This window comes from Chanodichthys erythropterus, chromosome 17 (assembly GCF_024489055.1).
Source record: "Chanodichthys erythropterus isolate Z2021 chromosome 17, ASM2448905v1, whole genome shotgun sequence".
Lineage (NCBI taxonomy): Eukaryota > Metazoa > Chordata > Actinopteri > Cypriniformes > Xenocyprididae > Chanodichthys > Chanodichthys erythropterus.
Genome location: NC_090237.1, coordinates 18,227,501 through 18,255,085, shown reverse-complemented (window position 1 = coordinate 18,255,085; position 27,585 = coordinate 18,227,501). Strand labels below are relative to the sequence as shown.

The 27,585-nt window shown below is 36.1% G+C and overlaps 2 protein-coding genes across 5 annotated transcripts in view; one reads left to right on the top strand and one right to left on the bottom strand.

The window, feature by feature from the left end:
* Nucleotides 1-918: 918 nt before the first annotated feature.
* Nucleotides 919-14,690, bottom strand: aifm4 (apoptosis inducing factor mitochondria associated 4). Of its 4 annotated transcripts, none has more exons than XM_067365719.1 (20): nt 14,571-14,690; nt 10,272-10,372; nt 10,116-10,197; nt 8,053-8,162; nt 7,697-7,806; nt 6,549-6,593; nt 6,387-6,462; nt 5,936-6,048; nt 5,713-5,799; nt 5,545-5,636; nt 5,288-5,418; nt 4,741-4,856; nt 4,585-4,656; nt 4,435-4,498; nt 4,267-4,343; nt 3,398-3,515; nt 1,673-1,771; nt 1,498-1,573; nt 1,295-1,399; nt 919-1,145 (listed from the first exon to the last, which is right to left on the bottom strand). In XM_067365719.1, exons 3-20 carry the CDS (start codon nt 10,181-10,183, stop codon nt 1,112-1,114), a joined length of 1,593 nt encoding a protein of 530 aa, XP_067221820.1. In that variant the 5' UTR covers nt 10,184-10,197; nt 10,272-10,372; nt 14,571-14,690; the 3' UTR covers nt 919-1,111. The 4 variants fall into 4 exon arrangements, 3 of the variants coding, with proteins under 3 accessions (XP_067221820.1, XP_067221822.1, XP_067221821.1); XM_067365721.1 differs by having other exon boundaries at nt 5,545-5,630; XM_067365720.1 differs by lacking the exon at nt 14,571-14,690 and adding an exon at nt 10,646-10,728.
* tlcd2 (TLC domain containing 2) overlaps nt 13,036-27,585 on the top strand; it is a 27,412-nt gene continuing 12,862 nt past the window's right edge. The window contains exons 1-3 of the mRNA XM_067365722.1: nt 13,036-13,578; nt 13,884-13,966; nt 15,928-16,010. Of these exons, the coding sequence (XP_067221823.1) occupies nt 13,400-13,578; nt 13,884-13,966; nt 15,928-16,010 (345 nt within the window). The 5' untranslated portion in view covers nt 13,036-13,399. The remainder of the gene's footprint in view (nt 13,579-13,883; nt 13,967-15,927; nt 16,011-27,585) is intronic.

The window sequence follows — 27,585 nt, the reverse complement described above, 5'->3', positions numbered from 1 at the left end:
GATAAATGAAGATTATTATATTATTTTTCCAAGCAATATTAGTACATAAGTGTATTGAATCCACATAGAAATACTAATTGTGACACCTCATGCTTATGGTGTTATCTACACAGCTTTTCTGAAGATATCCATTATCTGTCCTTTTTGATGTTGCAATGTCATTCTTTGAAAGTGAAGAACAAATGTGACCCTGGACCACAAAACCAGTCATAAGTCGCACAGGTGTATTTGTATTAATAGCCAACAATACACTGTATGGGTCAAAATTATCGATTTTTCTTTTATGCCAAAAACCATTAGGATATTAAGTAAAGATCATGTTCCATGAAGATATTTTGTAAATTTGATACCCTAAATATATAAAAAAATGTATTTTTGTGAGTGGATATGCATTGCTAAGGCCTTTAAAGGTGATTTTCTCAATATTTTTTTTGCACCCTCAGATTCCAGATTTTCAAATATCTCGACCAAATATTGTCCTATCCTAACAAACCATACATCACTGGAAAGCTTATTTATTCAGTTTTTCAGATGATGTATAAATCTTTCAGAAAAAAATTCCACATTTCCAAAAAATTGACCTTTATGACTGGTTTTGTCTTCCATAATTCCTCACAAATTATGTTTGAAAATTATCTGTGCTTTGAAAATCTGCTTAATGTGCATTACACACACACACATGTTGGGTTTCCATGTTTTATAGGGATTTCCCATAGATATAATGATTTTTATAATGTACAAATTTTATATTTTTATGTGTTATTTCTAATCAAAAGGACATGATAACTTTACTTGGGTATGTAATATTTAGGTAAAGAAAAAGTATATTAAATAGTATATTATAAAAAGTACAATATATTTTATTGTATCATAAAATGTCCGACTGACACAAATACTTATCGGACATTATTTAGTACACTCAAGTGCTGCAGCTGGTCTTCAGCTGTTTCTATGAATAACTGGACCAGAAATGTTTCTTCCTTCCAAGAAAAAATATATAGAGAAGACAAAACACACATTGTTACTGAATATAAGCTATAGGCAAGACAGTCAAATAAAATGATAGACTGTAATCAATACAGTCATGGAGGGAAGTGTTGCCAAAGCACTTTCATGGGAGCTGCAACCAGCTGAGGTCATCAGATCTGTGAAAGCAGAGCAAATCCTGTATTATATCCTCTAAACAGGTTTCACATTTGAAATGCATGCAAATAAATTCACTAATTGCTTTTCAATTCATTGTTCTGGCATATGGATGCAGTGAGTTGAGGGTTTCTGACTTATTTATACTCACTGTGCCTGAGCCTTAGTGATCCTCTTCCCCATCAATAACATTTCTGCCAACCTCGCGACAGCAGGGTCAAAGTTCAAGCTGGCAGCTGCAACAACTTCTTCATCTCTGATTATGATATAAACAGAGATGAATGAAGAGAGATCCTCATTTTTAAGATATAAAGATTTGATGGACTTTTAAGGCTTCTTCAAAAGTCAGCTTACTTGATATAAAATGCCAAGAATTTTCTTTCTTCAGTTCTTCCTTTAAAAACAATGTCAGTGTATCCTTCTCCATAGCCTAGTAGAATATAAATAGAAGAAGAGATAAAATTACTTTATTCATGTATTAAAATATCATATTTGCTCAAAGAATGGAGATTTATCTTGGAATGGTCACCTGTATATCGGATACTTTTCCCCAACAGCATGGTCCAGAAATATGGCACAGTATTAATCGCAACCTGTTGATTCAACATGCTTAAGCCAGCAATTCTTCCTGTGGAAGACCACAACCACATATTTTACACATTACCACACACACCACCCTTCAAAGGTTCGGGGTGAGTAACATGTTTTAATGTTTTTGAAAGAAGTCTCTCACCAAAGCTGCATTTAGTTGATCAAAAATACAGTAAAAACAGTAATATTGTGAAATATTATTATGATTTAAAATGACTTCTATTTTAATATATTTTAAAATGCAATTTATGTGTTGGCAAAGCTGAATTTTCAGCATCATTACTCCAGTCTTCAGTGTCACATGATCCTTCAGAAATCATTCTAATATGCCGATTTGCTGCTCAAGAAACATTTCTTACTATTATTTTGAAAACAGTTGTGCTGCTTAATATTTTTGTGGAAACCATGATCATTTTTCAGGATTCTTTGATGAATAGAAAGTTTAAAAGAACAAAATGTCTTTGCTGTATTATTTCTTTAAAGCTGCTGTCTAGCGCCTCTAGCGGTTAATAAACAGAACTGCACTCGTCTTGCGGAGGAACATTCTAACCGGAGCCTCTTTTCTCAATGTAAGTCTATGGCGAGTCACGCAGTTACTGTGATACTCTGCGGCCAGTCCAGTCTGAAATAGTCAGAATATAAACACTTATTATAAGTTTACCATAATGATTCAGGATAAGACAAAAACATGGTTCAGAAAATGGATTCATGTTGTATATTCTCATTATATAATTTTTGTAAATCTTTAACACAAAAAAAAAGTTGCAGACTGCAGATTTAAAAAAAAAAAAAAAAAAAAAAAAGTACTGATCCCAAACTTTTAAATGATTTAAGGGTTATTTCACCCCAAAATGAAAATAATGTCATTAATCACTCACCATCATGCCATTCCACCACAGTAAGACCTTCATTCTTTTTCGGAACACAAATTAAGATATTTTTGTTAAAATCCGATGGTTTGGTGAGGCCTGCATAGCTAGCAATGACATTTCCTCTCTCCAGATCCATTAATGTACTAAAAACATATTTAAATCGGTTCATGTGAGTACAGTGGTTCAATATTAATATTATAAAGCGACAAGAATATTTTTGGTGTGCCAAAAAACCAAAATTATATAGTGATGGCCGATTTCAAAACACTGCTTCAGGAAGCTTCGGAGCGTTATTAATCTTTATTGTTGAATCATGATTCAGATCGGCTTGTCAAACCGCCAAACTGCTGAAATCACGTGACTTTGGCACTCTGAACCGCTGATTCGACACAAAAGATTCATAACGCCCCAAAGCTTCATGAAGCAGTGTTTTGAAATCGGCCATCACTATATAAGTCGTTATTTTGTTTTTTTGGTGCACAACAAATATTCTCGTCATTTCATAATATTAATATTGAACCACTGTACTCACATGAACTGATTTAAATATATTTTTAGTACCTTTATGAATCTTGAGAGAGGAAATGTCATTGCTCCCTATGGAGGCCTCACTGAGCCATCGGATTTCAACAAAAATATCTTAATTTACATTCCGAAAATTAACGAAGGTCTTATGGGTGTGGAACGACATGAGGGTGAGTAATAAATGACATTATTTTCATTTTTGGGTGAACTAACCCTTTAAGTGCATTTTTGAACATTCAAACTTTTATTATTATATCAGGTGGTACCGTGAGCTTGCGCCAATTGCCAATGTCCAATATTGACTCTCTTATGTCCGACCAAAGGAAGTGGAAAAGACACCACATCTCCAGCAGCAAAGACATCAGGAACATTGGTTTTCATGAACTGAAAAACACAATGTCATAAATACTGCTATATTTGTTCATTAAAGGGTTAGTTCACACAAAAATGAAATTTCTGTCATTAATTACTTACCCTCATGTCGTTCAACACCTGTAAGACCTTCATTCATCTTTGGAACACAAATTAAGATATTTTTGATGAAATCCAAGAAGTTTTTTTTATCCTCCATAGAAAGAAATGAAATTATCACATTCAAGGAGCAGAAAAGTAGTAAAGACATGTTCCACGTTTACGTCCGAACGCCGACTCAGAATTGGCCGACACTGCACATGCAAGCAGCATGACATATGCACATGCGTGTGATGCTGACACAGGAGCAGGTCAATACTGAGCCATTCTGATGTAGAACACGGAAGCTCTGCAACGTAAACAGCGTATGAGACTGACAGAGTAGAGACGAATTTGTTGAATAAAGTCGTTATTTTGTTTTGTTTTTGCACACAAAAAGTATTCTCGTCACTTCATATCATTGAGGTTGAACCACTGTAGTCACGTGGACTATTTTAATGATGTCTTTACTACTTTTTCTGGACCTTGAATGTGGTAATTTAATTGCTTTCTATGGAAGATAAAAAAACTTTTTATCAAAAATATCTTAATTTGTGTTCCGTAGATTGGCGAAGGTCTTAAGGGTGTTGAACGACATGAGGGTGAATAAGTAATGACAGAAATTTCAATTTTGGGTGAACTAACCCTTTCAACTGTTTGCTCTATGTGATATGAAGGCGGTTACCTTGTCAACAACAACAGCATTGCGTGAATCAATTTCCACTGATGTTCTCTTAAGGAAATCAGAGTTGGGAATGACACCTTTGAAAGGGATATAGATGTAACGTTTAGAAATAAACAGCTTTCAGTGACAACAGCAAAACTTCTATGACAAAACTGTTTTTGTACATACCAATGCCCACAATTACAATATCAGCTGGAAGGACTTCACCATTTTTCAGAACAACTTCCTTGACCTAAACAATTAAGATATTTTATTTATATTATGATGCACTGACATCAGCTCTATGATTGTTTAGTAATGCTCTTACACGTACAGTACCTTTCCATTTTCCCCCCGAATTTCAGCCACACCATTACATGTGTAGAACTTTACGTTTTTCTCCTCCAGCATCTTTCACAGAAGATGAATTACTTGAGATAGATGGCATATAGCAGTAAACCAAAAATGAAAGAAAATACCACAATGTTCACTGACCTGCATTGTCATTTTTCCGATAGCTGGACCCAATGATGACTGGAAAGGAACCTTACTGCTGCCGATAACACTGACGCTGACTGCCTTGTCAGACAGATAAGCTGCTACCTCCATTCCTGATTGATAATTGAAAGTCATAATTTGCAATATTGCCATTAACTTAGGCTGCGTACGAAAGCTGGTTCTGCAGGCAGCATACGGAAGTAGGAAGGCAACAAGACACGTTCAAATCCAATGATTGTGTCACATCTGGTCTAGTGTGATACCTTCCTCTGATCAATTTCTGAAGGAAGCATAAATGTATCCTTCGCTGCCTTTGACATCCCACTATCCTGTGCGTTGCAATGCATGACAGTTGAGCTAAAAATTAAAAATGGCATCTGAAATTTTGCAGATGGTGGTCAGTTTGTGTGTAAATGTACATTTTTTACTGCCTGCTAAGTTACTGCCTGATTGGGCAACGAGGCAACAAGTCAGCTGCCTAAGCTTTCGGACACAGCCCTAGTGTTTGTGAAATAATACTACTTTCCAAATTATTTCTGTATACCTATGAATGAAGTCCCAACGACGACAGCCTTGTTGCCTGCACTCATGTGATGAATTTCTGTGGCATCCTTATAGCTCTGCAGCAATTTCACGTTTTCTAGTTCAGCACCAGGACACTGCAAAGGTCTGGCTCTTAAGACAAAAGTACATAAGTCACCATCAGACGTTGCAATCAGATAAAAGATCCATATGTTTATCATTATATATGGTCTTTTTATGAGACATTTATCTAATATTTAGCACAAGTTATGATCTAACCTGCCACCTGTAGAAATCAAAAGCTGGTCGTAATGTTGGACAGTGCCATCCTTGAAAGTCAATGATTTAGCCTCTGTGTCAACAGACTTTACCTTTGAGGGACAATTATTGTTAATATCCACAAATAAATGCATGTGAAAATAAATGAAAGATATAAAAGAAACCCACCTCTTTTTTAGTCCACACTTCAATTCCATGGTGTTGAAGGAAATCACTCTGTCGTAGCAACACCTTTTCAATATCAATATTCATTGCCTACAAGAGACCATGAACACACAACATCTTCATAAACAGTAAACAAGAAAATGTGGTTTATAAATTCAATAAGACAATGGGGAGCCAATAAAATCATATAATCTGGTTTTCTGTTTCATCTATGGTCCATTCCAACCTTGCTAAGCTTGGTCTTATCCAGAGGCAGCTGCTCATCTTTCGTAACCAATATAATTCTCCCTCCATAATCATTCTGACGAAGGGTTTCTGCACATTGCAATGAAGCTGGACCTGTGAAAACACAAACACACAAATGTTGCATTTCCCACTATGACAGATTAGGGAAGAGGCCTACAGACTTTTTTAAGGCTATGGTGGATTGACTTAAATATATATATTTAAATATATTTATTTTATGGAGAGACAATGAAACATTTAGCTGAACTTCAGCTTCTCAATTTTGGCTTTGTTTTTTGTTACACATATTTGCATTATTTGACTGACCCCCTGCAGTACAAGATAAAACCCTCTAGGGGGCGTGGATGAGGTGAAATATAAAATAAGCAAGTAAGTGAAATAAGTATTAAAAATGTATAAAGGTTTGTCTAGATGATGTATGTATTACTCACCTCCTCCAATCAGAACAACCGTGTGACTGACTCCAGGCACTCTACCGCACATTTTCTTAACACGCTTATTCAGTTTCTAAAAAGTGCAAAATACATAACATTTCAAGAAATGCTCCTCAAAAACAATTAATCTTGATGAAAATCATAATGTACATGACTAACCTTTTTATCAGTGGTGACATAAACTTTACCACCTTCAACTCTGACCTTAACAGGACAGGACAGGACAGGACAAGTAAAAAATAGATAATGGTTTAATTCAAAATATACTGTTTGGGAAACTGCATATGACATAATTTGTAACAGGCATATGATGCAACAAAAATGCTTGATTTCTTAAAGGTGCCGTAAAACGTCTTTTTAAAAGATGTAATATAAGTCTAAGGTGTCCCCTGAATGTGCCTGTGAAGTTTCAGCTCAAAATACCCCATAGATTTTTTTAAATTATTTTTTTTAACTGCCTATTTTGGGGCATCATTAAATATGCGCAGATTCAGGCTCCGGCCCCTTTAAATTTCCGTGCTCTCCGCCCCCTCCCGAGCTCTCGACTATAATACAGTGCATAAACAAAGTTCACACAGCTAATATAACCCTCAAAATGGATCTTTACAAAGTGTTTGTCATGCAACATGTCTAATCATGTCTAAATGTTTACATTTGATTCTGAATGAGTTTGATAGTGCTCCTTGGCTAAAGCTAACATTACACACTGTTGGAGAGATTTATAAAGAATGAAGTTGTGTTTATGAATTATACAGACTGCAAGTGTTTAAAAATGAAAATAGCGACGGCTCTTGTCTCCGTGAATACAGTAATAAACGATGGTAACTTTAACCACATTTAACAGTACATTAGCAACATGCTAACGAAACATTTAGAAAGACAATTCACAAATATCACTAAAAATATCATGTAATCATGGATCATGTCAGTTATTATTGCTCCATCTGCCATTTTTCGCTGTTGTTCTTGCTTGCTTATCTAGTCTGATGATTCAGCTGTGCAGATCCAGACGTTAATACTGGCTTGTCTAATGCCTTGAACATGAGCTGGCATATGCAAATATTGGGGTCATACATATTAATGATCCCGACTGTTACGTAACAGTCGGTGTTATGTTGAGATTCGCCTGTTCTTCTGAGGTCTTTTAAACAAATGAGATTTATATAAGAAGGAGGAAACAATGGTGTTTGAGACTCACTGTATGTCATTTCCATGTACTGAACTCTTGTTATTTAACTATGCCAAGGTAAATTCAATTTTTAATTCTAGGGCACCTTTAAGTGTCATCCTGCAGTATGTAATCATACTTTGAATGTTGGCAGAGAATCCAGGCCAGGAAATTCTTCAATATCTCCAGTTTTAGTATTGAAACATGCTCCATGAAATGGGCACCGAACTCGATCTCCAACCAATGCACCTACGAGTGCAAAACTGTTTTTGTGATTGTTGGAAACACAATGTCACAGTAGACTTGAAAGAAACAAAGGCAGTGTAACCGGATATAGGTCAGAGTTAAGAATGACAAAGGTAAAGGATAGAATGCTGAATAAAAAAACAAAGCAAAACCTGTTTTCATTGTATTTATAGTGGTAAGTAAACACAGGACAGGTTTATTTATTGCTCAGATTGTGTCAGCCTGTGTGATTGTCAGACCAAACCCTACCTTTGATAAGTGGGGCACCATAATGAGTGCACAGACCACCCACAGCAACAAATTCTCCCTTATTGCGTACCAACAGGATTTTATGCTGGTCCACCTCAACCTGCTTCATTCTGTAGGACAAACACGGGGGACATGGTGCCAGAATGAATGAATGAATGCAATTATTGGTGGTCAAAAATGTGGAATAATTATGATTTTCTTTATTTTTGGGTGGCTGAAATTATTCAATCAACAATACAGTAAAAACATTAACATTAACTATGTTATAATAACATATAACATTAATTATGTTATATTATAACTACTATTATTAGGGATGAACCGATTTGAAAGTTTCAGATACCAATAACCGATAATTCTTTATATTTGAAAGCCGATAACCGATATATTGGCAATAAATCTATAAATTTAATATTCAATAAATCTAAATCAGTTTTTTTAATTTATAATTTTTGAAAGCCAGATTACAAAAACAAAAGTTTCACCATTAAAAGCCATGTCCCAAGCACACAATTACAATGTTCTCATTATAATTCTCATTATAATTTTATGTATCTCATATAACAGACTTGAGCTGCATGTTCCACTTAACAGTATTTTCCTTTTTTAAGTGATTTAAATCATATTTCGAGCAATTCAAAACCATCATGGTGGACAGTGTGCATCTGAAGTGTCTGAGCTGAGGGAAATAATCCATTATTTATCAGCTTTAATATATCAGCCAAATTTTCTTATCTGGCCGATAACAATAACATTAAAAACGAACATAAACTATATTGCCAAAAGTTTTGGGACGCCTGCCTTTACATGCACATGAACTTTAATGACATCCCATTCTTTATCCATAGGGTTTAATATGGAGTTGGCCCACCCTTTGCAGCTAAAACAGCCTCAATTCTTCTGGGAAGGCTTTCCACAAGGTTTAGGAGTGTGTTTATTGGAATTTTCTACCATTCTTCTAGAAGCGCATTTGTGAGGTCAGGCACTGATGTTGGACAAGAAGGCCTGGCTTGCAGTCTCTGCTCTAATTCATCCCAAAGGTGTTCTGTCGGGTTGAGGTCAGGACTCTGTGCAGGCCAGTCAAGTTCCTTCACACCAAACTCGCTCATCCATGCTTTAATGACCTTGCTTTGTGCACTGGTGCGCAGTCATGTTGGAACAGGAAGGGGCCATCCCCAAACTGTTCCCATGAGGCTGGGACCATGAAATTGTCCAAAATGTCTTGGTATGCTGAAGCATTAAGAGTTCCTTTCACTGCAACTAAGGGGCCAAGCCCCTCCCCTGAAAAACAACCCCACACCAGATGTTGTTGTTCCCAATTGCTTCCACTTTGTTATGATACCTCTAACAGTTGACTGTGGAATATTTAGTAGTGAGGAAATTTCATGAATGGACTTATTGCACAGGAGACAACATATCACGGTGCCATGCTTGAATTCACTAAGCTCCTGAGAGCGACCCATTCTTTCACAAATGTTTGTAGAAGCAGTCTGCATTCCTAGGTGCTTGATTTTATACACCTGTGGCCATGGAAGTGATTGGAACACCTGAATTCAATGATTTGGAGAGGTGTCCCAATACTTTTGGCAATATAGTGTATATCAGCCAATGCCAATACGGTGGCTAATATTTCGTGCATCCCTAACTATTATAACTGTTTTCTATTTTTAGCGTCCATGAATTTCTGAAGCATCATGAAGACTTCAGTAATGGCTGCTGAAAATTCAGGTTTGCCATAGCAGGAATAAATTACATTTTAAAATATATTAAAATAGAAAACATTTATTTTAAATTGTAATAATATTTCACAATATTACTGCATTGCTATGTTTTTAAAAAAAATAAATGCTCCCTTGGTAGCATAAAAGACTTCTTTCAAAAACAAACAAAAAAATTAATTATTCCAAAATTTGTATTATAATAAATAATAATTATAATAATTATAATAAAAGTATTTATAATAAATATTATAGTAAATACACTATAACAAAATTAAACAAACACTTACAATATCCTATTGTCTACAAGTTATATACAAATGTAATCTAAAAGTCACTTCTTACTGTCCATCCTGCAGATCTGACTCTAAACACACCATCTCCGTGATCTCTTCACACTGCTTTGTCTCCATTGTTGGTTTTTCAGCTGAAGAAATAACAACTATTAGTAATGCAACAACCGGTGCATTTCAAACATCATTATACTATATGTACTACTACCTTTATACAGCAAAGCACTTCTGCTCGACCAGCTTCCAGTTTACCTTCGAAGGATGGAGGAAGAGACTTGAACTTGCAAGTGCACAGTATTCACTAATTATCTGTAACACAAGATACATTACTAGGGATAGGTAGCGATGGTAACTAGATTACACAAGAGAGTGTACAAGAGCATAATTAAAAAAGTTATTCATTTTTTATAAGGAAAGCGCGTCGCCAGCTCTCACTGGCTTCGTGGAATACTGAAACAACACACCCTAAGCTGAGATGGACTGTAACGCAGAACAACACGATCAATATACTATCGGCTCATGTTGCTAAGCATCTCTGCTCTCGTTGTCGCACTGTACTTTATCATTTTCCTAATTTCTTACCTGTCGAAATTCTCCGGTTCTCAAACGGTTACCTGTTGCTGGTTTCTCTGCAGTCCATTCAGAGTAAAGTAGTTAAAACGCTGACACCTCATCGTGACACAGCAGAGCGAGGCTGTCGGCCAATCAGCGCACGTGGCGGTCACATCAAATTGTGTTGTGAGAAGCTAATGAGCCGCTTCTGTAATAGGCTAACTTCTGTTTTCTGTTTCAGGTGTGCATTTTGGATGTTGTTATGAAAAGCAAATTCAAGTTCCATATATTTAGTAGGGGCATTACATTGTATAAAGTTACATTGTATTGTGAATAAATACAGTATTTGTCAGCCAAAGCTTCTTCATGTGGGCTTGGTTACTTGCTGTCAATGTCCATGAATTTTGATAGAGTTACATTGCATGGGTAAATTCTGTAAAGGATTGTAAAATGTATCTTTTACTTTGTTCGAAATACAAAAGGCTTCTTTCAATGGATGTTAGTCTTATATTATGTTTTTATTATTTACTTTTATGTATTTTTTAAATGTCTTTCCTCATTAAATTTGTCAATTATGTTTGTATTGAAAATTTCATTTCATTTTTTTTTTTATTGTATTTGTATTTATTTCATGCACCTGTTCTGTATATTCTAATGCAAAGATGTACTGATATTGCCGTGTTATTTGCACATGACTAATTGTTCAATTTAAAAAAAAAAATGCTTGCATTGAACAGTTTCATCGACAGAATTGTTGAATATGTACTGACAAAAGTATAGCCTACTAAGTGATGCCTACTTTGTTTTTCATACAGTAGTCCTAATCATATTCCCTAAGAGAAAAGCCTGATTACTTCTTAAAGGGACAGTTCACCCAAAACTGAAGATTCTATCATCATTTATTACACACACACACACACACACACAAATATTTTAACCAAACAGTTTTGGTAACCACTGGCTTCCATTATATGGACAAAAACAGTTTCTCGAAATATCTTCCTGTATGTTCAACAGAAGAAAGAAAGTTATTGTATGTAGAGCAAATAAATAATGACAGCATTTTCTTTATTCTATCTCTTTTTTTACTTTCCTTTTGGTCCACTGACTCTGTATCTAAATTGTTAATGGTTTCAGTCACATGTCATGTAATGACCACTCAATTGTTGTGAAACAGCTACAACACAGCTTACATAAAAAAAGAACCACAAGATGGCGCTCGACGCCACCGATTAGACCATGAAAACACCTGTGCTTCTGGCCATGTGGATTTTCAGAAATTAAACTAATTGAAATACACTTTTCTTCCTTCAGTTTGTAACTGTGTTCAACAGTGTATGTCCAGTGGACAGACATGCATTGATGAATTATGAAATTCTATGCCCACCACATCTCAAATCACATTTTAAACATTTAATATAGGCCTTCAGCAAGGATTTAGATGAAGAACTATATATAGGCCTTCAATTTTTCAACGAAAATCCATTGGTATAAAATTAATTTACCTATATTAAAACTGCTTATATATAGCATACACATGGTTTTAATGTAGCCTAACCGTCAAAAATTTAAATAGGCCAAATATGCTATAACAAATAAAAGCCATGGGAAAACATTTTTTTCAGACAGATGGGATAATGATGAGGCTGGAGAAGCTTTAGGGCGCAAGATCAAATCTGAGCATCTGTCAGCTGAAGACTCAAACTGCTTTCTTTTCTTCTTTGGGCAAGTTCACCCAAAAATGAAAATTATGTCATTTATTACTTACCCTCGTGTCGTTCCATACCCGTAAGACCTTCGTTCATCTTCAGGCCTCGTCAAAGGCCTCGTTAACTGAAATCATGTAATTTTGGCGCTCTGAACCACTGATTTGAAACAAATGATTCGTAAAGCTTCATGAAGCATCATTTTGAAATCGCCCATCTCTAAATATTTGTGGAAGAAAGTTGCTATTTTGTTATTTTTGGTACACAAAAAGTATTCTTGTCACTTTGTAATATTAAGGTTGAGCCACTGTAGTCACATGAACTTTTAAATATGTCTTTAGTAGGTTTCTGGGCATAGAAAAAGGGAGTGTTACTGCAGTTAAAGGAGGCCTCACAGAGTCATCGGATTTTATCAAAGATATCTTAATTTGTGTTCCGAAGATGAACGAAAGTCTCACGGGTGTGGAACGACATGAGGGTGGTGAGTAATTAATGACATAATTTTCATTCTTGGGTGAACTAGCCCTTTAAATTGCAAGTTACGAAAGCCCTGCATACACTACATCTCCCATAATTCCACTGTGACACGAAGGGGCGGGATTAGAGGTAAGAGAAACACACGCCCGAGACGCTTATTTGCTCAACCGCGCCTCACGATGATTGGGCGGGGAGTCTCTTGTTTGGTTATTGTAAAAGCAAAAAGTTACACAAGCGTCAGGATTTTGTAACGCATGCATTAGATACTATTTCATCGTTGCCAATCGCAACTGAGAAATCAATGTCTTCTTAGCTTTACATCGGACCGAACAAACTGAGCACTAAAACAAAAAGCGTTGTTTTGTTTTTAAATAAACAAAGATAGTATCGATAAATTTGAATTATACGAGGGCTCTGCCAAAAGAAGCGACATAGTCGCATATGTTTGGATTACAGAAAGTGAAAATGAAATAGAGAAAAACAATCGGGATGTCTTTTTGATGAAATAACAGATAAAGCGTAACGGGTTTATCTCGGAAAGGTCTAGACGCGCGCGAGAGTCTCGGGTAGTGACAAGAAGACAGAAGCGCGCGCTTAAAATATGGAGTTGAATTCAGTGATTTTGACCATTGGATCCTCGGTGGGCTTTTTCAAATTAGTAAACTGTGGAATCGGCAAACTTCCCATCCCCGAGACGGCTCAGAGGAACGCTTGGAAATGGAAAAACATCTCCACGTCTTTCGTACACAGCCTCATAACTGGAGTGTGGTCCGTGCTATGGTGAGTGCCAGAATTCCCCCACATGTGCATGGGGAATACACACCCATACTCCCGTATGCACCATCTGTTTGATGCCTTTATCAGATGTTTGAGAATTTTATCTAAAAGTAAGATCTTTTCGGCTGCAAACCTCTTTGTTTAGCGGATGTAGTTAAACAGACACTTTGCCATTCGATAGGCTGACACATGTGGTTCATATCACTTGATAATATGAACGTTGTTCATTATTACCCAACATCTTTCACAAATTTGGTGCACTTTCATTTAAACGCCATGCCCTGATTATAATTCGTCTGTATTTGTAGTTTTTGCATGCATCCCCAGATGGCTGAGGATTTGATAGAAACGCACTCCGTTTTCTCTCACGCCCTGGTATCGGTATCCATCGGTAAGTATAAAGAATTATTTTTTAAAAAGGGTTATAAGATGTTATTTATCAGTTTTTTTTTTTCGGAGGGGGCATGCTTACACCTATGCCCATGTGTTACAAACGCACCTGTCATGTGCAACAGTGTATAATTGGAGGAAAATGGGTTAGACTTGGTGACAGGTGACCTTTACTGCTACATGGGCCTTTTTTTGGGGGCTTTTTTTTTTTTTTTTTGACAACTATAAGCACATCGCCCCAAATTCTAATGACTCCTAATTAATCTGTTTTTCTTTGTTCAAATTCCCATTATTGCTAAATAGTGATTCTGATTTTATCTTTTCATTTAAACCTGCATAAATGAAAGGTACAACAAATAATACTATGGTTTATAAATATTTTATCATTTAAATAATATATAATTTTCTTTGTTAATTAATTAATGACTTTTTTTTTTGCATTGCATTGCAGTAATAAGATTAATGTGACATGAAACTTACTGGAAAACACTGGATGTTGTTGTTCCCCTTGTATTATTAGTTATTGTTTGTGTATTGTGTTATTTTGCATCACTCTTAAAGGATTAGTTCACTTCAGAATTAAAATTTCCTGATAATTTACTCACCCTCATGGCATCCAAGATGGTCATGTCTTTCTGTCTTCAGTTGAAAAGAAATTAAGTTTTTTGAGGAAAACACTCCAGGATTTTTCTTCATATAGTTGTATATATATGCCATATTTTAATGGGGACCAATGGGTTGAAAGTCCAAATTGCAGTTTCAGTGCATCTTCAAAGGGCTCTACATGATCCCAGCCGAGGAATAGTCTTATCTAGCGAATGATCAGTCATTTTCTAAAAAAAAAAAGAAAAAAAAAAAAAAGACTTTTTAACCACAAGTGCAAGATGAGCATTTGTGGTTAAAAAGTACATCAATTTTTATTTTTATTTTTTTAGAAAATGACCAATCGTTTGACTAGATAAGACCCTTATTCCTCGTCTGGTATCGTTTAAAGCCCTTTGAAGCTGCAATTTGGACCTTTAACCTGTTGTTTCCCATTGAAGTCCGCTATATGGAGAAAAATCCTGGAATGATTTCCGCAAAAAAACAGTAATTTCCTTTCGACTGAAGAAAGAAAGACATAAACATCTTGGATGACATGGGGGTGAGTAAATTATCAGGAAATTTTATTTCTGGAGTGAACTAATCCTTTAAACACTGCACAGTTGACTGGAATGTTTATTTCAACCATTAAGTAGATAACTCTCATTTAAGATGCCAAATACCAGAGATATTTTGAATGCTTCTAGGAATCCCACATACAGTTGGCAGAGAGGTCAGATTTAGTTGCAGAATCAATGGCTGGCTTTATGATCCGTCCCAGGCTCCAGTGCGACCCCCATAGGTCACATGATTGTTTATGAATGGGCCTTTACTTAAAAGTTTTTATGTTTACATTTATTACAGAAAATGTATCCCAGTCCTGTTTTCTCTGCATAGTATGTACACATAAAAAGCCCCTTAAAATTGTGGCTTGCTCAAAAGTCTGAGGAAAACATGTTTCTTATATGCCTAAATATAGATAAAACATGAACGTGATTAGTTTTTTATCACTTTCTCTATTAAAAATATTATTAATAATTAATTCACCACCTTGTTTTCAAAAAATGAACGCTGCTACTATTGTAATGTGAACTAAACAAATGGAAATGGGAAACAGGCGTGTATATTGAAAATGCTAATCAGTAAATTTATATTAATGAAGTCTCCTATATTGAGCTTCATTTGTTGTTGATCTGCTCTAAAATGCAGTCTCCATGGAGACCCTCTTATTGGGAGATGGATATAAATAGCCCTCTGGAACTGACATCTTGGTAACCAGCACATTTTTTTGTCATGGGATCTGTTGGTTGAAAAACCTGTTGAATGATCTTTCCTTTCTGTTTGAGAAATAAAGTGTTAATATGCATTTTTGTGTTTCAGGGTACTTTATATATGATTTCTTTGATATGGTTATCAATCAGAAGATTAGCCATTCATGGGAGCTCCTTTTCCACCATGTAGTGGTGAGTAGACTTAAAAACATGGTACACACAAATTATTATATATTTTTGGAGAAAGCCAATGACTTTACTGCTAAATGGGTAAAGCTTATGTTTAGGACCATTAAGATATATTTTTTTGACAGTTAAACATATTCTACTCATAATTGTCATTTGTAATGCTTCCATCCAGACCTTTGTCATCCTTGATTTTTTTTTATTTATTTGATTTTTTTTTAATAAATCCCATTCAAAAGTGATACTCATTACATTCAGATTATTGTAATAAATTGGCTAAAAATTTAATCATCTTAAATTAAAGGTCAACAAGTACTACCTTAATTTCTAAATATGTTATAATTTAAATTAAATTTCATTATTTTTTCGCATATCAGTTATGAGAATTTGGATGATAAATGTGCTTAATTTTCATGAATAGAATGTCATAAAATAATGGAAATAATTAATGAGAATTAAAAGAAAGCCACTGACTTGATGTCAAGGAGATTTTGTAGGTAAACAATAACATCATTCCAAAAGTGGTTTCTGTATTACTCACCCATCTAATAAAATCTACACCAACCTGATTCTAGTGTTTTCAAATAGTCCAACCTGTTTGACCACCTTGTCATTGTGTGTTGAGACATACGTTTTGGAAAAAGGTGAGGTCAACTGCTGAAATGGCTAAGATAGATAAACAAATCAATAGCGAGACCATTTTGATTATCACAGCCAGCGTGTCATGCTCTGTTGCAATGTGCCGAGGAAAGACGCTGTCCAAACACTTCCATTGAGTTCAGTGGGGTTTTCTGAGCTTTGGTTCATTTGGGGTTCTATGGCGTCACTACTTGGTAAAGTAGCCAGCTTCATTCTGTGGTTTTGTTGTTGTTGTTCCCTCTTTTCTTGAGATTTCATTCAGTGAAGTGGCCGGAGGGAACGTGCTGCCAGATTCTTTATGGCAGTGTGAGAAACTGTCAGACCCTCTCATCTCCACCCCATCCTGTTCTTCCCCACTGTTTACATCATGAGCCAAACTGTAATTATTAGAGAAGCTTTGTTTTAGATGTGCTTAGTTTGAATGGAATGCAGCAAGAAGGCATTCTTTTGTTGCTGGTTTGGGTTTGACAGAACATCTGTCATGCCACGCCAAAGCTTAATGTTTGTCTTCTTTTCAACTCATCAAAATGTCTGCAGGTGAATTGTTGGCGAAGGCAATTGGGGAGTGTGTGGAAAGCCGTTTGGAATTCAAATATCGTTGGAGTTTTAGATTATGTGATCAAGATAGGTGCGAGCATCTGTTACTCCTGTTACTTAAAGCTGCAGTCCGTAACTTTTTTTTGGTTAAAAATTATCCAAAATCAATTTTTGAGCAAGTACATAACCAGCCAGTGTTCAAAACTATCTCATTATCTTAGCTCGATTCACAACAGTAAGCTTGTTTTATAATAAGAGTGACATGGTGGATTTCTGCGGGAAATTTGAGCACGCAGCAGTTCGTCTGTGCGTCATTACGTGACGTCTGTAAACAGAAGGAGTCCAGGCTAGTCGGTTTTATCACGTGAGGACGCTGCTGGTAGCGGATCATTTATAATCTTTTCTCACAGCAGCTGAAATAATTAAACTTATCATTTTGGTGGCGGATTTTAATCCAGAAAGATCCAAATGACAATCATCAGTGACAACTGGAGATTCACCCGTAGTTAAAAAGCAAAAGGCTTTGGACTGTGGAGTGGCTACAGAAATTGAAATCTACAGGTAACGCTAATACACACATAGTCATAGTAATGCTGATGTTGTTAACATTAACGATTTGAGAACAAAGTATAACAGTAATAATAATTTGCACGGTTTGGCATGATCCGAGCTAAGCGATCATTAGATTTATCATTGGCAGCACAATTTATGCTTTTTTCCTCAGTTGGTCAAAACAAAAGTGGCAGAAATGTTACTTACTTGTTCAGATGATATTTTCCAGTGAAAATTCTTATATTGGTCATACTTTCAAGATGTAGAATCTGTGATTCTGAAGTTCAGTATCCACACCGGTGCGTGACTGACAGCAAAACATTAGATTCATCCGCTGTGACGAGCTGTGCCGAGGCACAACGCATGTACAGATAACTGTTCCGCATATGACTGCAATTGCAGGTTTCAAACAAGAGATGGCGACAAAGAGGAAAAATTGCGGACTGCAGCTTTAAAGTAACTAAAGGTGCCCTAGATTCAAAAATTGAATTTACCTCGGCATAGTTGAATAACAAGAGTTCAGTACATGGAAAAGACATACAGTGAGTCTCAAACTCCATTGTTTCCTCCTTCTTATATAAATCTCATTTGTTTAAAAGACCTCCGAAGAACAGGCGAATCTCAACATAACACCGACTGTTACGTAACAGTCGGGATCATTAATATGTTTGACCCCAATATTTGCATATGCCAGCTCATGTTCAAGGCATTAGACAAGGGCAGCCAGTATTAACGTCTGGATCTGCACAGCTGAATCATCAGACTAGGTAAGCAAGCAAGAACAATAGCAAAAAATGGCAGATGGAGCAATAATAACTGACATGATCCATGATATCATATTTTTAGTGATATTTGTAAACTGTCTTTCTAAAAGCATGTTGCTAATGTACAGTTAAATGTGGTTAAAGTTACCATCGTTTCTTACTGTATTCACAGAGACAAAAGCCGTCGCTATTTTCATTTTTAAACACTTGCAGACTGTATAATTCATAAACACAACTTTCATAAACGCATTCTTTGTAAATATCTCCAACAGTGTAGCATTAGCCGTTAGCCACGGAGCACTATCAAACTCATTCAGAATCAATTTAAACATCAAAATAAACACTGTACTAACGCGACTAGACATGCTGCATGACGAACACTTTGTAAAGATCCATATTGAGGATTATATTAGCTGTTTGAACTTTTTTTATGTTGTTTAAAGCAAGCGCGAGCTCCGGGGCGGGGGAGCACGAGAATTAAAGGGCCACACACCCTGAATCGGCTCATTTCTAATTATGCCCCAAAATAGGCAGTTAAAAAAATGAATTAAAAAAAATTTAGGTATTTTGAGCTGAAACTTCACAGACACATTCAGGGGACACCTTAGACTTATATTACATCTTTTAAAAAAAAGTTCTAGGGCACCTTTAAAGTAACTAAAAAATGTAATTTATTCCTGTGATGGCAAAACTGAATTTTCAGCATTGTTACTCCATTCTTCAGTGTCACATGATCCTTCAGAAATTATTTTAATATGCTGATTTGGTGCTCAAGAAACATTTCTTATCATTGCTGAAAACAGTTGTGCTGCTTAATGTATTAATGTAAATCATGATACATTTTTTCAGGATTCTTTGAGTGAATAAATGTATTCTTTTCTTTGAAAAAAAATCTTACTTATCCCAAACATAAATGGTAGTGTACATAAGAATGAACCTGATTTGAGGTGAAGAGGAAGTCCATGTATGGAAACACTGATTGCTTAAGGAGTCATCCGTTTGCAGTGGTTGTCATATACCAGTATAGTAAATGGAAAAAGAGAACTGTTACTTAAGTTAAAAATGGTTTGTTTGGTTTGTGAAATTTAAAAATGGTTTGGTTGGTTTGTGGCTATTACTGCTTGGCTGTTACTTTTGCAAATGCTAAAGTTTCCAGAGGTGGTTCTGTGAAAAGCATCACGCTAACCCAATAACATTTTTGGCATTTGGCTCACCACAAACCTCCTTAAATCAGTTTCTCAGAAATGGTTCTTTGTAGAGCAAATGTCTCTCATCCCCCATTCATTTAGCACAATTGAGTTTGCTAATTAAAGCCTGCAGGTCTCAGAGGAGGCTGAGATGATCAGTTTGTATTAGTTCTCATTCATATCATTCATGCTGAGGTAGAATCAGTGGAAAAATACAAAACGCTGCGGGGGGAGTCCGACGGTTTGGCAGAGTCAAGGGTGATTGTTAGTTCACCTTTACTCAGAAGCCTGAGGTGATTGTATTTGTTCAGTGACAGATTTTACTCAATAGCTAAATGATGCAGTCGAGTGTCATGCCAGGAAACTCAATTACAGCCCCCTGCACTTTCTGTAGAACCTGATAATCCAGCTCTGCTGTGTTAAACCTGCGGCTTTCCCTGACTGGTTCAAGCTGCTGTACTTTGGAAAAAGCTGTCAGTACCATGAGTGGTAAACAAGTCAACTGTAGTAAGAAAAAATCCCACACATGCCTGACATTAAAATTTGTTTTCAGTGTAAATTAAAAAAAAAAAAGAAAATTCTGTAGCTTACCTGACTGTGATGCAGTTTAATGGAACTGCATAGTAGGGATAGTTCAACCAAATAGTCGATTTGGTAAAGTCAGGTAATTTTTTTTTTATTCTTTTTTTGTAGCAGCTAATTACCACCACTACAGCAATGAACATTCAGACAGACATCTTTGAAGTCTGAAATGTTAAGACTTTAGCTATATGTTAGGTGTCTTGCTAAACATCTCCTGAGAATGAACCTGAAACTAACTTGGTTATACAGGGATTCATTAAAGAATTAGTTAACTTCAGAATTAAAATTTCCTGATAATTTACTCACCCCCTTGTCATCCAAGATTTTCATGTCTTTCTTTCTTCAGTTGGAAAGAATTTAAGGTTTTTGAGGAAACATTGCAGGATTTCTCTCCATATAGTGGACTTCAACAGTTACTGACTGGTTGAAGGTCCAAATTGCAGCTTCAAAGGGCTCTGCATGATCCCAGCCGAGGAATAAGGTCTTGTCTGGTGAAACGATCGGTCATTTTCTAAAAAAAAAAAAAAGTTTATACTTTTTAACCACAAATGCTTGTCTTGCACTAGCTCTGCGATACACCATGCATTGCGTTGAAAGTTCACACGTGATGTAGGTAGAAGTACCGCGGTTTTCTCCTCCAGCTTCAAAATTGTCCGACGCCGTTGTTTTACCTTTTTTGTAAAGGGCATTTGGCTTAGTCTTTGCACGCTCGCTTTGTAGACATTGGATATGCACATTCACCTATATCACACTTGACCATTCCAATGTGATTACGTAATGGCGGATCGCAGAGCTAGTGCGAGACGAGCATTTGTGGTTAAAATGTATATACTTTTTTTTTTTTTTTTTTTTTTTTGAAAATGATCGTTTCACTAGATAAAAACCTTTATTCTTCGACTGGGATCGTGTAGAACCCTTTGAAGCTGCATTAGATTTACAACAAAATAATACTTATTTTTCAAATAAGTAAAGCAAGTTACTTTGTGTTCCCATGTATTGACTGACAGCTCTCCTGTGCCCATGTTGAGAAATCGTGAGGATCAGAGGCATTGTATGCACAGTGTAAACATGATGCTTGGTGTAGATCTAGACTAAATGTGAGCATTTACTCATGTCACTTGCACAAAACAGATTCAGTATTCCTCAAAATGATTAAAAACAGTGCAATAATTAAAAACCTGCAATAATGAGAAAAAAAATAATCTCACTTTATTTTCTATGCTGATGATTTTCGATGATCCAATTCAACCATACTAATAAGCAAAAACGACATAACGTTTGTTTCATTTTTTTTTGTTTTTATTGCTGACGTAAGGGTTTCTTCTCCTGCGTCATTTTGATTTTGGTGTGAAAGGGCCTTGACATTTGCCAAAAATAGAACTTTTGTTTTTTGTTATTTAAAAACAAACAACCAACTGAACCAAGTCCAGCCCAGATGAGAAAAAGTAATACAAAAGTAACATAGTGCATTACTTTTTTTTAAAAAGTAACTAACACAATGTTAATTTTTTTTAAAAAGTAATATTTTTAAAGCATTTTTTTTAAAGTAACTTTCCCCAACACTGTGTAACAAAAAAAAAAAAAAAAAAAATATATATAAATATATATATATATATATATATATATATCCATCCTTTTTTTAGCCTTTTTATATAAAAACATCTAGAATCTCAGTATTGAAAGGGTAACTATATGTTTTAGGGTGCTTTCACACATTTTTAAAGCATTTTTTTAAAGTAACTTTCCCCAACACTGTGTAACAACAAAAAAAATAAAAAAAAAATATATAAATATATATATATATCCATCCTTTTTTTAGCCTTTTTATATAAAAACATCTAGAATCTCAGTATTGAAAGGGTAACTATATGTTTTAGGGTGCTTTCACACTTGGTTCGATTGCCTGGACCGAACCCGAGTTCGATTACTCCCCCCTCCCCCTGCGCCCACTGGACTGTGTTCACATTATATTATTTGGGTCCGAACCGCGGTTCGTTTGCGTCATCAAATCAGCAGCTGTTTACTACGTTGCTTAGTAACGATGGCACAGGAGAAGGCGGCAAAATGCATAACGTTGCTCTCCTCACTTTTATATTTTTGTTTTTGAACCGTTGGTTTTGTTCATAACGGCTCTTGTGTCTATCTGCCGCGAATGTAGAATGTTGAAGGCGAGCAGAAATGAGAAAAGCTATGCTACAGCTCTCTGTTGGCAGCATGTCCGTCACGCTCGTCGGGAAAGTGAGTGAAACACACACACAAACACACATTTTTATCAAATTATACGGCATTAATAGCGGTTCACTTCCGCAATTTGGTACGTTTGCATTCATATCAGAAGCGAACCGTACCGGAGTTCACTTGAACCGCACCCCAGACCACCCTTTTTAAGTGGACTCGGGTACGGTTCGCGGGTGCGCACCAGAGTTACGAAGACCGTGTTCACATCATCCAAACGTACTGAACTCTGACGTCAATCGAACCCGGGTGCGCACCAAAACTGCTAATGTGAAAACACCCTTAAACAGTTTACTGAACTGTTTGATTGCCTGATACGATGTCACACACTTGTGCACACACACACATACGAGGAGAGGCGAGCCAAGACACCCTTATGACACCCTTATATTCAAACGAACCTATCTCAGGAACCGAGCTGAGTTGGGGCTCCGGACTCTGGCCCCCAGGTGTAGGTCTCACTGGCTCATCCAGGCCATCAAAAGTGTTAATAGAGTTTAAAGCACTCATTTTGAAGACTGAGCAAAAACAAACTCCCTCACTACAAAGAACCGCCACGTTAGATTGCATCAAACGCTCGCCGAGTTCTGATTGGTCGAGAGGACATATCGCATTTAGGCTAAAAACAGGTTCGGCGCTTATAGCGGTTTGGAAAGAAACTGCATCTTGCAGTACATTTTAAACAAGAAAATACAGTGATTTGGCATGAAACATTGATGGAGCAGAGAATAGGTTCAGTACACAGCAAAATGGCATGATGAACTCATTTTTTTTTTTTTTTTTTTTACGTTTAGCGTTTATCGCGTTTTGGAAAAAAGCTCTTCATATATATATATTGCCCACTGACTATATCCACTGCACAGTTTAGCTTATGCAGTTGTTCTTGCATTATTGGTTGTAGAGCAAATGATAACAGAGTGTATACATTGAGAGTAGGTCAAAGGTTAACAGCAGGGTTTGTTCTGTTGGAAGGGCAATGGAAAGAGTAAGAGGCAGCGGAGGAATGAGAGCGAAAGAATGTGTACGAGCGAGGGAACCACTTTTGGCTCCAGAGTGTAAAGTATTTGTGGCTGGATCCCTCCTCCTCTTGCAGCATGCATTCAGCATTTTCCAGACAGAAGCAGAGACATCTGGTCCACATATGCTCATGCTCCAGCACCCTTATAGAAGTCCTTGGAATTCCCTCTATAACCTGTAGATCTAGAAACCTCTGTCTTTCTCTTTCCCTTCCCATATCACGAGAGACGTACTACAGCAAACCTTCCAGAACAACATGCTGTCTGAGCCAAAACAATCCACTTGTAAATAACATCTCAGTCTTCCTAGCAACCAAAAAATAGATGACATTTATATTCTGAAAACTTTCTGTTTTGTTTTTTTTAAATGCAATTTCCTTGTAGTATGAAGTAGCTTTATCCGATGTTTATCTTTCCAATAGATTGAAGTCAGGCTGAAAATGTAGGTGAATTTGACACTCAATTGAGTGACGATAGCAAAACGCAGGAATGCCGCAAGCCGAAGAACACAATTGTTGGAGTGGCAGGTTCGGTGTGTACCGTACTGAGAATAAGGCCTGAAGACAAATGGTCCTGTTTGATTCAGAGCGTTTCAATGCCTTGAGTCTGAGTACTTCTAAGTGGATCTGGAGCACCGCCATAGTAAGTGTCCGGTTGCCACGGCAACTGTGTTGCGCATGTGTGAATGCACGATTCCCAAATTATGAATGCTGATTTTGTTCATAAAATGGAGGGGTTGAAATGCTATTGTGCTTAACACAAAAGATCAAGCTATATTTAAGTTTATCAGATTTATCATATCATTACTTTAGCCCTATTCTGATGGCAAAAGATGATGGTGCTGTCTTTGTTGTGTCTAGTATACAAACATACTCTATCTAAATGGAAAATATTAGGTATGTAGGGCCTACAGCATTTTTTTGTATCTGACAACCAAAATGTTGTGAACAAATACATGCAAAATGGCATGTTGTAAAAGGATGCATTAACTACAATTCAGAAGTATAGGGTTCAGCTTTCATTTTTTTTTTTTTTTTAATACATTTATTTAGCAAGAATGCATTAAATTGATTAAAAGTGACAGTAAAGACATTTATAATGCTACAAAAGATGCTGTTCTTTTGAACTTTATTCATCAAAGAATCCTGAAAAAAATATATCCTGTTTTAAAAAAAAAAAGAATATTAATCAGCAAAACTGTTTTCAACATTGACAACAATAAGAAATGATTCTTGAGCAGCAAATCAGCAAATTATGATTTCTGATGTGACACTGAAGACTGGAATAATGATGCTGAAAATACAGATTTATCATCACAGGAATAAATTACATTCTAAAATATATTCAAATAGAAAAGTTATTTTGCATTGTAATATTATTTCACAATATTACTTATTTTACTGTATTTTTAATCAAATAAATGCAGACTTGTTGAGCAGAAGAGATTTTATTACTAAACATTTGTACCAAACCCAAAATTTTTGACTGTTAGTGTGTCTATGTACATTTATCGCTGTCATTCTTTGACCAGGGTTTTATGGGGGTTTTACTGACCTGGCCTTGCTTTCCTCTGGGTCATATCATGTTTAACCTGTCCTCTTGTCAGGGTGAGGTTTGCGATTAGTGTTTTATTCCAGGGTGTGGACTTTGTCCTGAGCATTATTGAGTAAACCTCTCCACCATTTACAATGATAGAAGGAAAAGTGTCAGCATCTCTTACACTTATTCGTCTTCATTTTCAGAAATGATCCAACTGAATCATTGAATCAGATTTTTGAATTGGGTCATCTGAACAGATGACAAAGCAAAATTATGAAACTAGTCTAATGAAGGAAACATAATGGGTAAATGAAAAGTACATTAAAATCATTGTTTGGTTTTTTTTTTTTTATAGTCACAGATTTCATGTGTTTTCATCTCTCACCACTATGCATGTCTTAGATGTTTCAGAAACCCTCTCCTCTCCCCAGCCCCTTCGAACCCTCATGTCACCGAACTTAAAAATCATCATTGATTCACTGCAGTGGTGTCATTTAACCAAAAGCCAGGGTATGGCAGACCCTGATGACGCCATCCAATCTTGCTCCCTCAACGTAACAGTCCCACTTTCTTCACACAAAGTGTGAACAACTTTTTCCAGCACTTCAAAGCTCAAAAGTCTGAATATTATCCAATTTAAGTGTTATTTTTAATATGATAACAAAAACTTTTTTGTTCATTCTACAAATATTGTCCTCATTTGTAAAACTAAAAGTTAATCAATCAAAAACCACAGCCAATCAGAACACAGTGTGGACGGGCTTTCGAGGCATTTGCACAGCACCAGAGATTAATCTTCACAAGGAAATGGATTAATACATAATCAAATTCACAAATATTACAAAATGTAAACATGGTTAAAAATACACACTGAGATACTGAAACAATCTTTGTCCTAAAATACACACTTTGAATGTTCTTGCTTCCATTTGTTTCATTTCAAGATCTGAGGTGAATTATCCATTGTTGCTTGCAAAGCTGGGAGCACTGAATGATTTTCAAAAGTCACGTTACACGCTTTTAACATTAAATAAACGCATAAACATTACCTGAGATTATCATTGCCATACTTTGTGTTGTTGCTCCAGCCGCGACTTTGCAAAAAAATAGAAACCGCTTCTAAAATAGCATTGTTGTGTGTCGCCGTCGCGGCTACTTAGGACAACCGGTAACTTAAACGCATCTGATTGGTCATTATCTTCAACAGAACTCCCTGTGATTGGCTATAATACTTAACACTGCAAAATTACGTTGGGAATAGACACCTTGGCAGCGCCGTTGATCTTACATGACGTGAATATAACAACCAGATCACTTTAATTTACTTACTTTTCTGTTTTATTTAACAATACAAATTACATGTTACACATAGTAATAGGAGGATTAGGAATTAACTCCGTTAATCCTGCATGCAATGAATAAAATTCTATAAATGCATTGACTTGAGTTGACCAGGCAGCCAAGGTATGGCAGTCGCCATACCCAATTGACGCCCCTGATTCACTGGAACGTGTGACTCATAAACACAAACTGGCATATTCATACATGTTTGTATAATTTTTCTTTTTCCCATTCACACTTTACCACACCCTTTGAGTTTCTCAACACTCAGCTTCTTTCAACTAATTTCATACTGTTGTATTTCCACATACACACTCCACCTTCAGCTTCATCACCCAGCCCAGTTTCACATTCTCTCACATCATCTGGCCCCTCCTCACTCTTTTAACGTGTCTGTTCTTTTACTGTGATTTGGAATCTGGAGGTTGTGCCTTACAGACCCACAGAACTGCATTTGTTTATAGAAAAATACTTAGAATAGCACCCAAAAATAAAATTTCTGCTGTTTACTCACCATTTGTTTGATTGCTTTGTATGAAGAACAGATTGAAATGTAGGATATTATTCATCATTTATCTTAAAGGGTTAGTTCACCCAAAAATTAAAATTGTCATTAATTACTCACCCTCATGTCTTTCCACACCCATAAAACCTTTGTTCATCTTCGGAACACATATTAAAATATTTTTGATAAAATCCGATGGCTCAGTGAGACCTGCATTAATTAACACTTTCAGTGCCCAGAAAGCTACTAAAGACATATTTAAAATGGTTCATGTGACTACAGTGGTTCAACCTTAATGTTATGAACTGACGAGAATACTTTATAACTTTATTCAACAATATCTAGTGATAGGCGATTTCAAAACACTGCTTCATGAAGCTTCGAAGCTTTACGAATCTTTTGTTTCGAATCAGTGGTTCGGAGCGTGTATCAAACTGCCAAAGTCTCGCCCCCCAGTGGTGAACCATTGGAATTTCGAAACACTTATGATGTAAGCCAGTAAGCCTTGTTTACTGAAATCATGTGACTTTGGCAGTTTGATGCACACTCTGAACCACTGATTCGAAACAAGATTCATAAAGCTTTGAAGCTTCATGAAGCAGTGTTTTGAAATCACCCATCACTAAAAATTTAAATGTATTTTCAATAATTGGAAGTAAACAGGTTTTTTTATTATTATTATTA

What these genes read in the sequence shown, in the direction of transcription:
- aifm4 (XM_067365719.1), bottom strand. Translation starts at nt 10,183, where the DNA reads ATGGAGACAAAGCAGTGTGAAGAGATCACGGAGATGGTGTGTTTAGAG. An exon ending in TTCGGGGGGAAAATGGAAAG is followed by an intron (nt 4,499 to 4,584) that starts GTACTGTACGTG and finishes TTAATTGTTTAG; the next exon opens with GTCAAGGAAGTTGTTCTGAA. An exon ending in ATCACTAAGGCTCAGGCACA is followed by an intron (nt 1,146 to 1,294) that starts GTGAGTATAAAT and finishes CTGCTTTCACAG; the next exon opens with ATCTGATGACCTCAGCTGGT.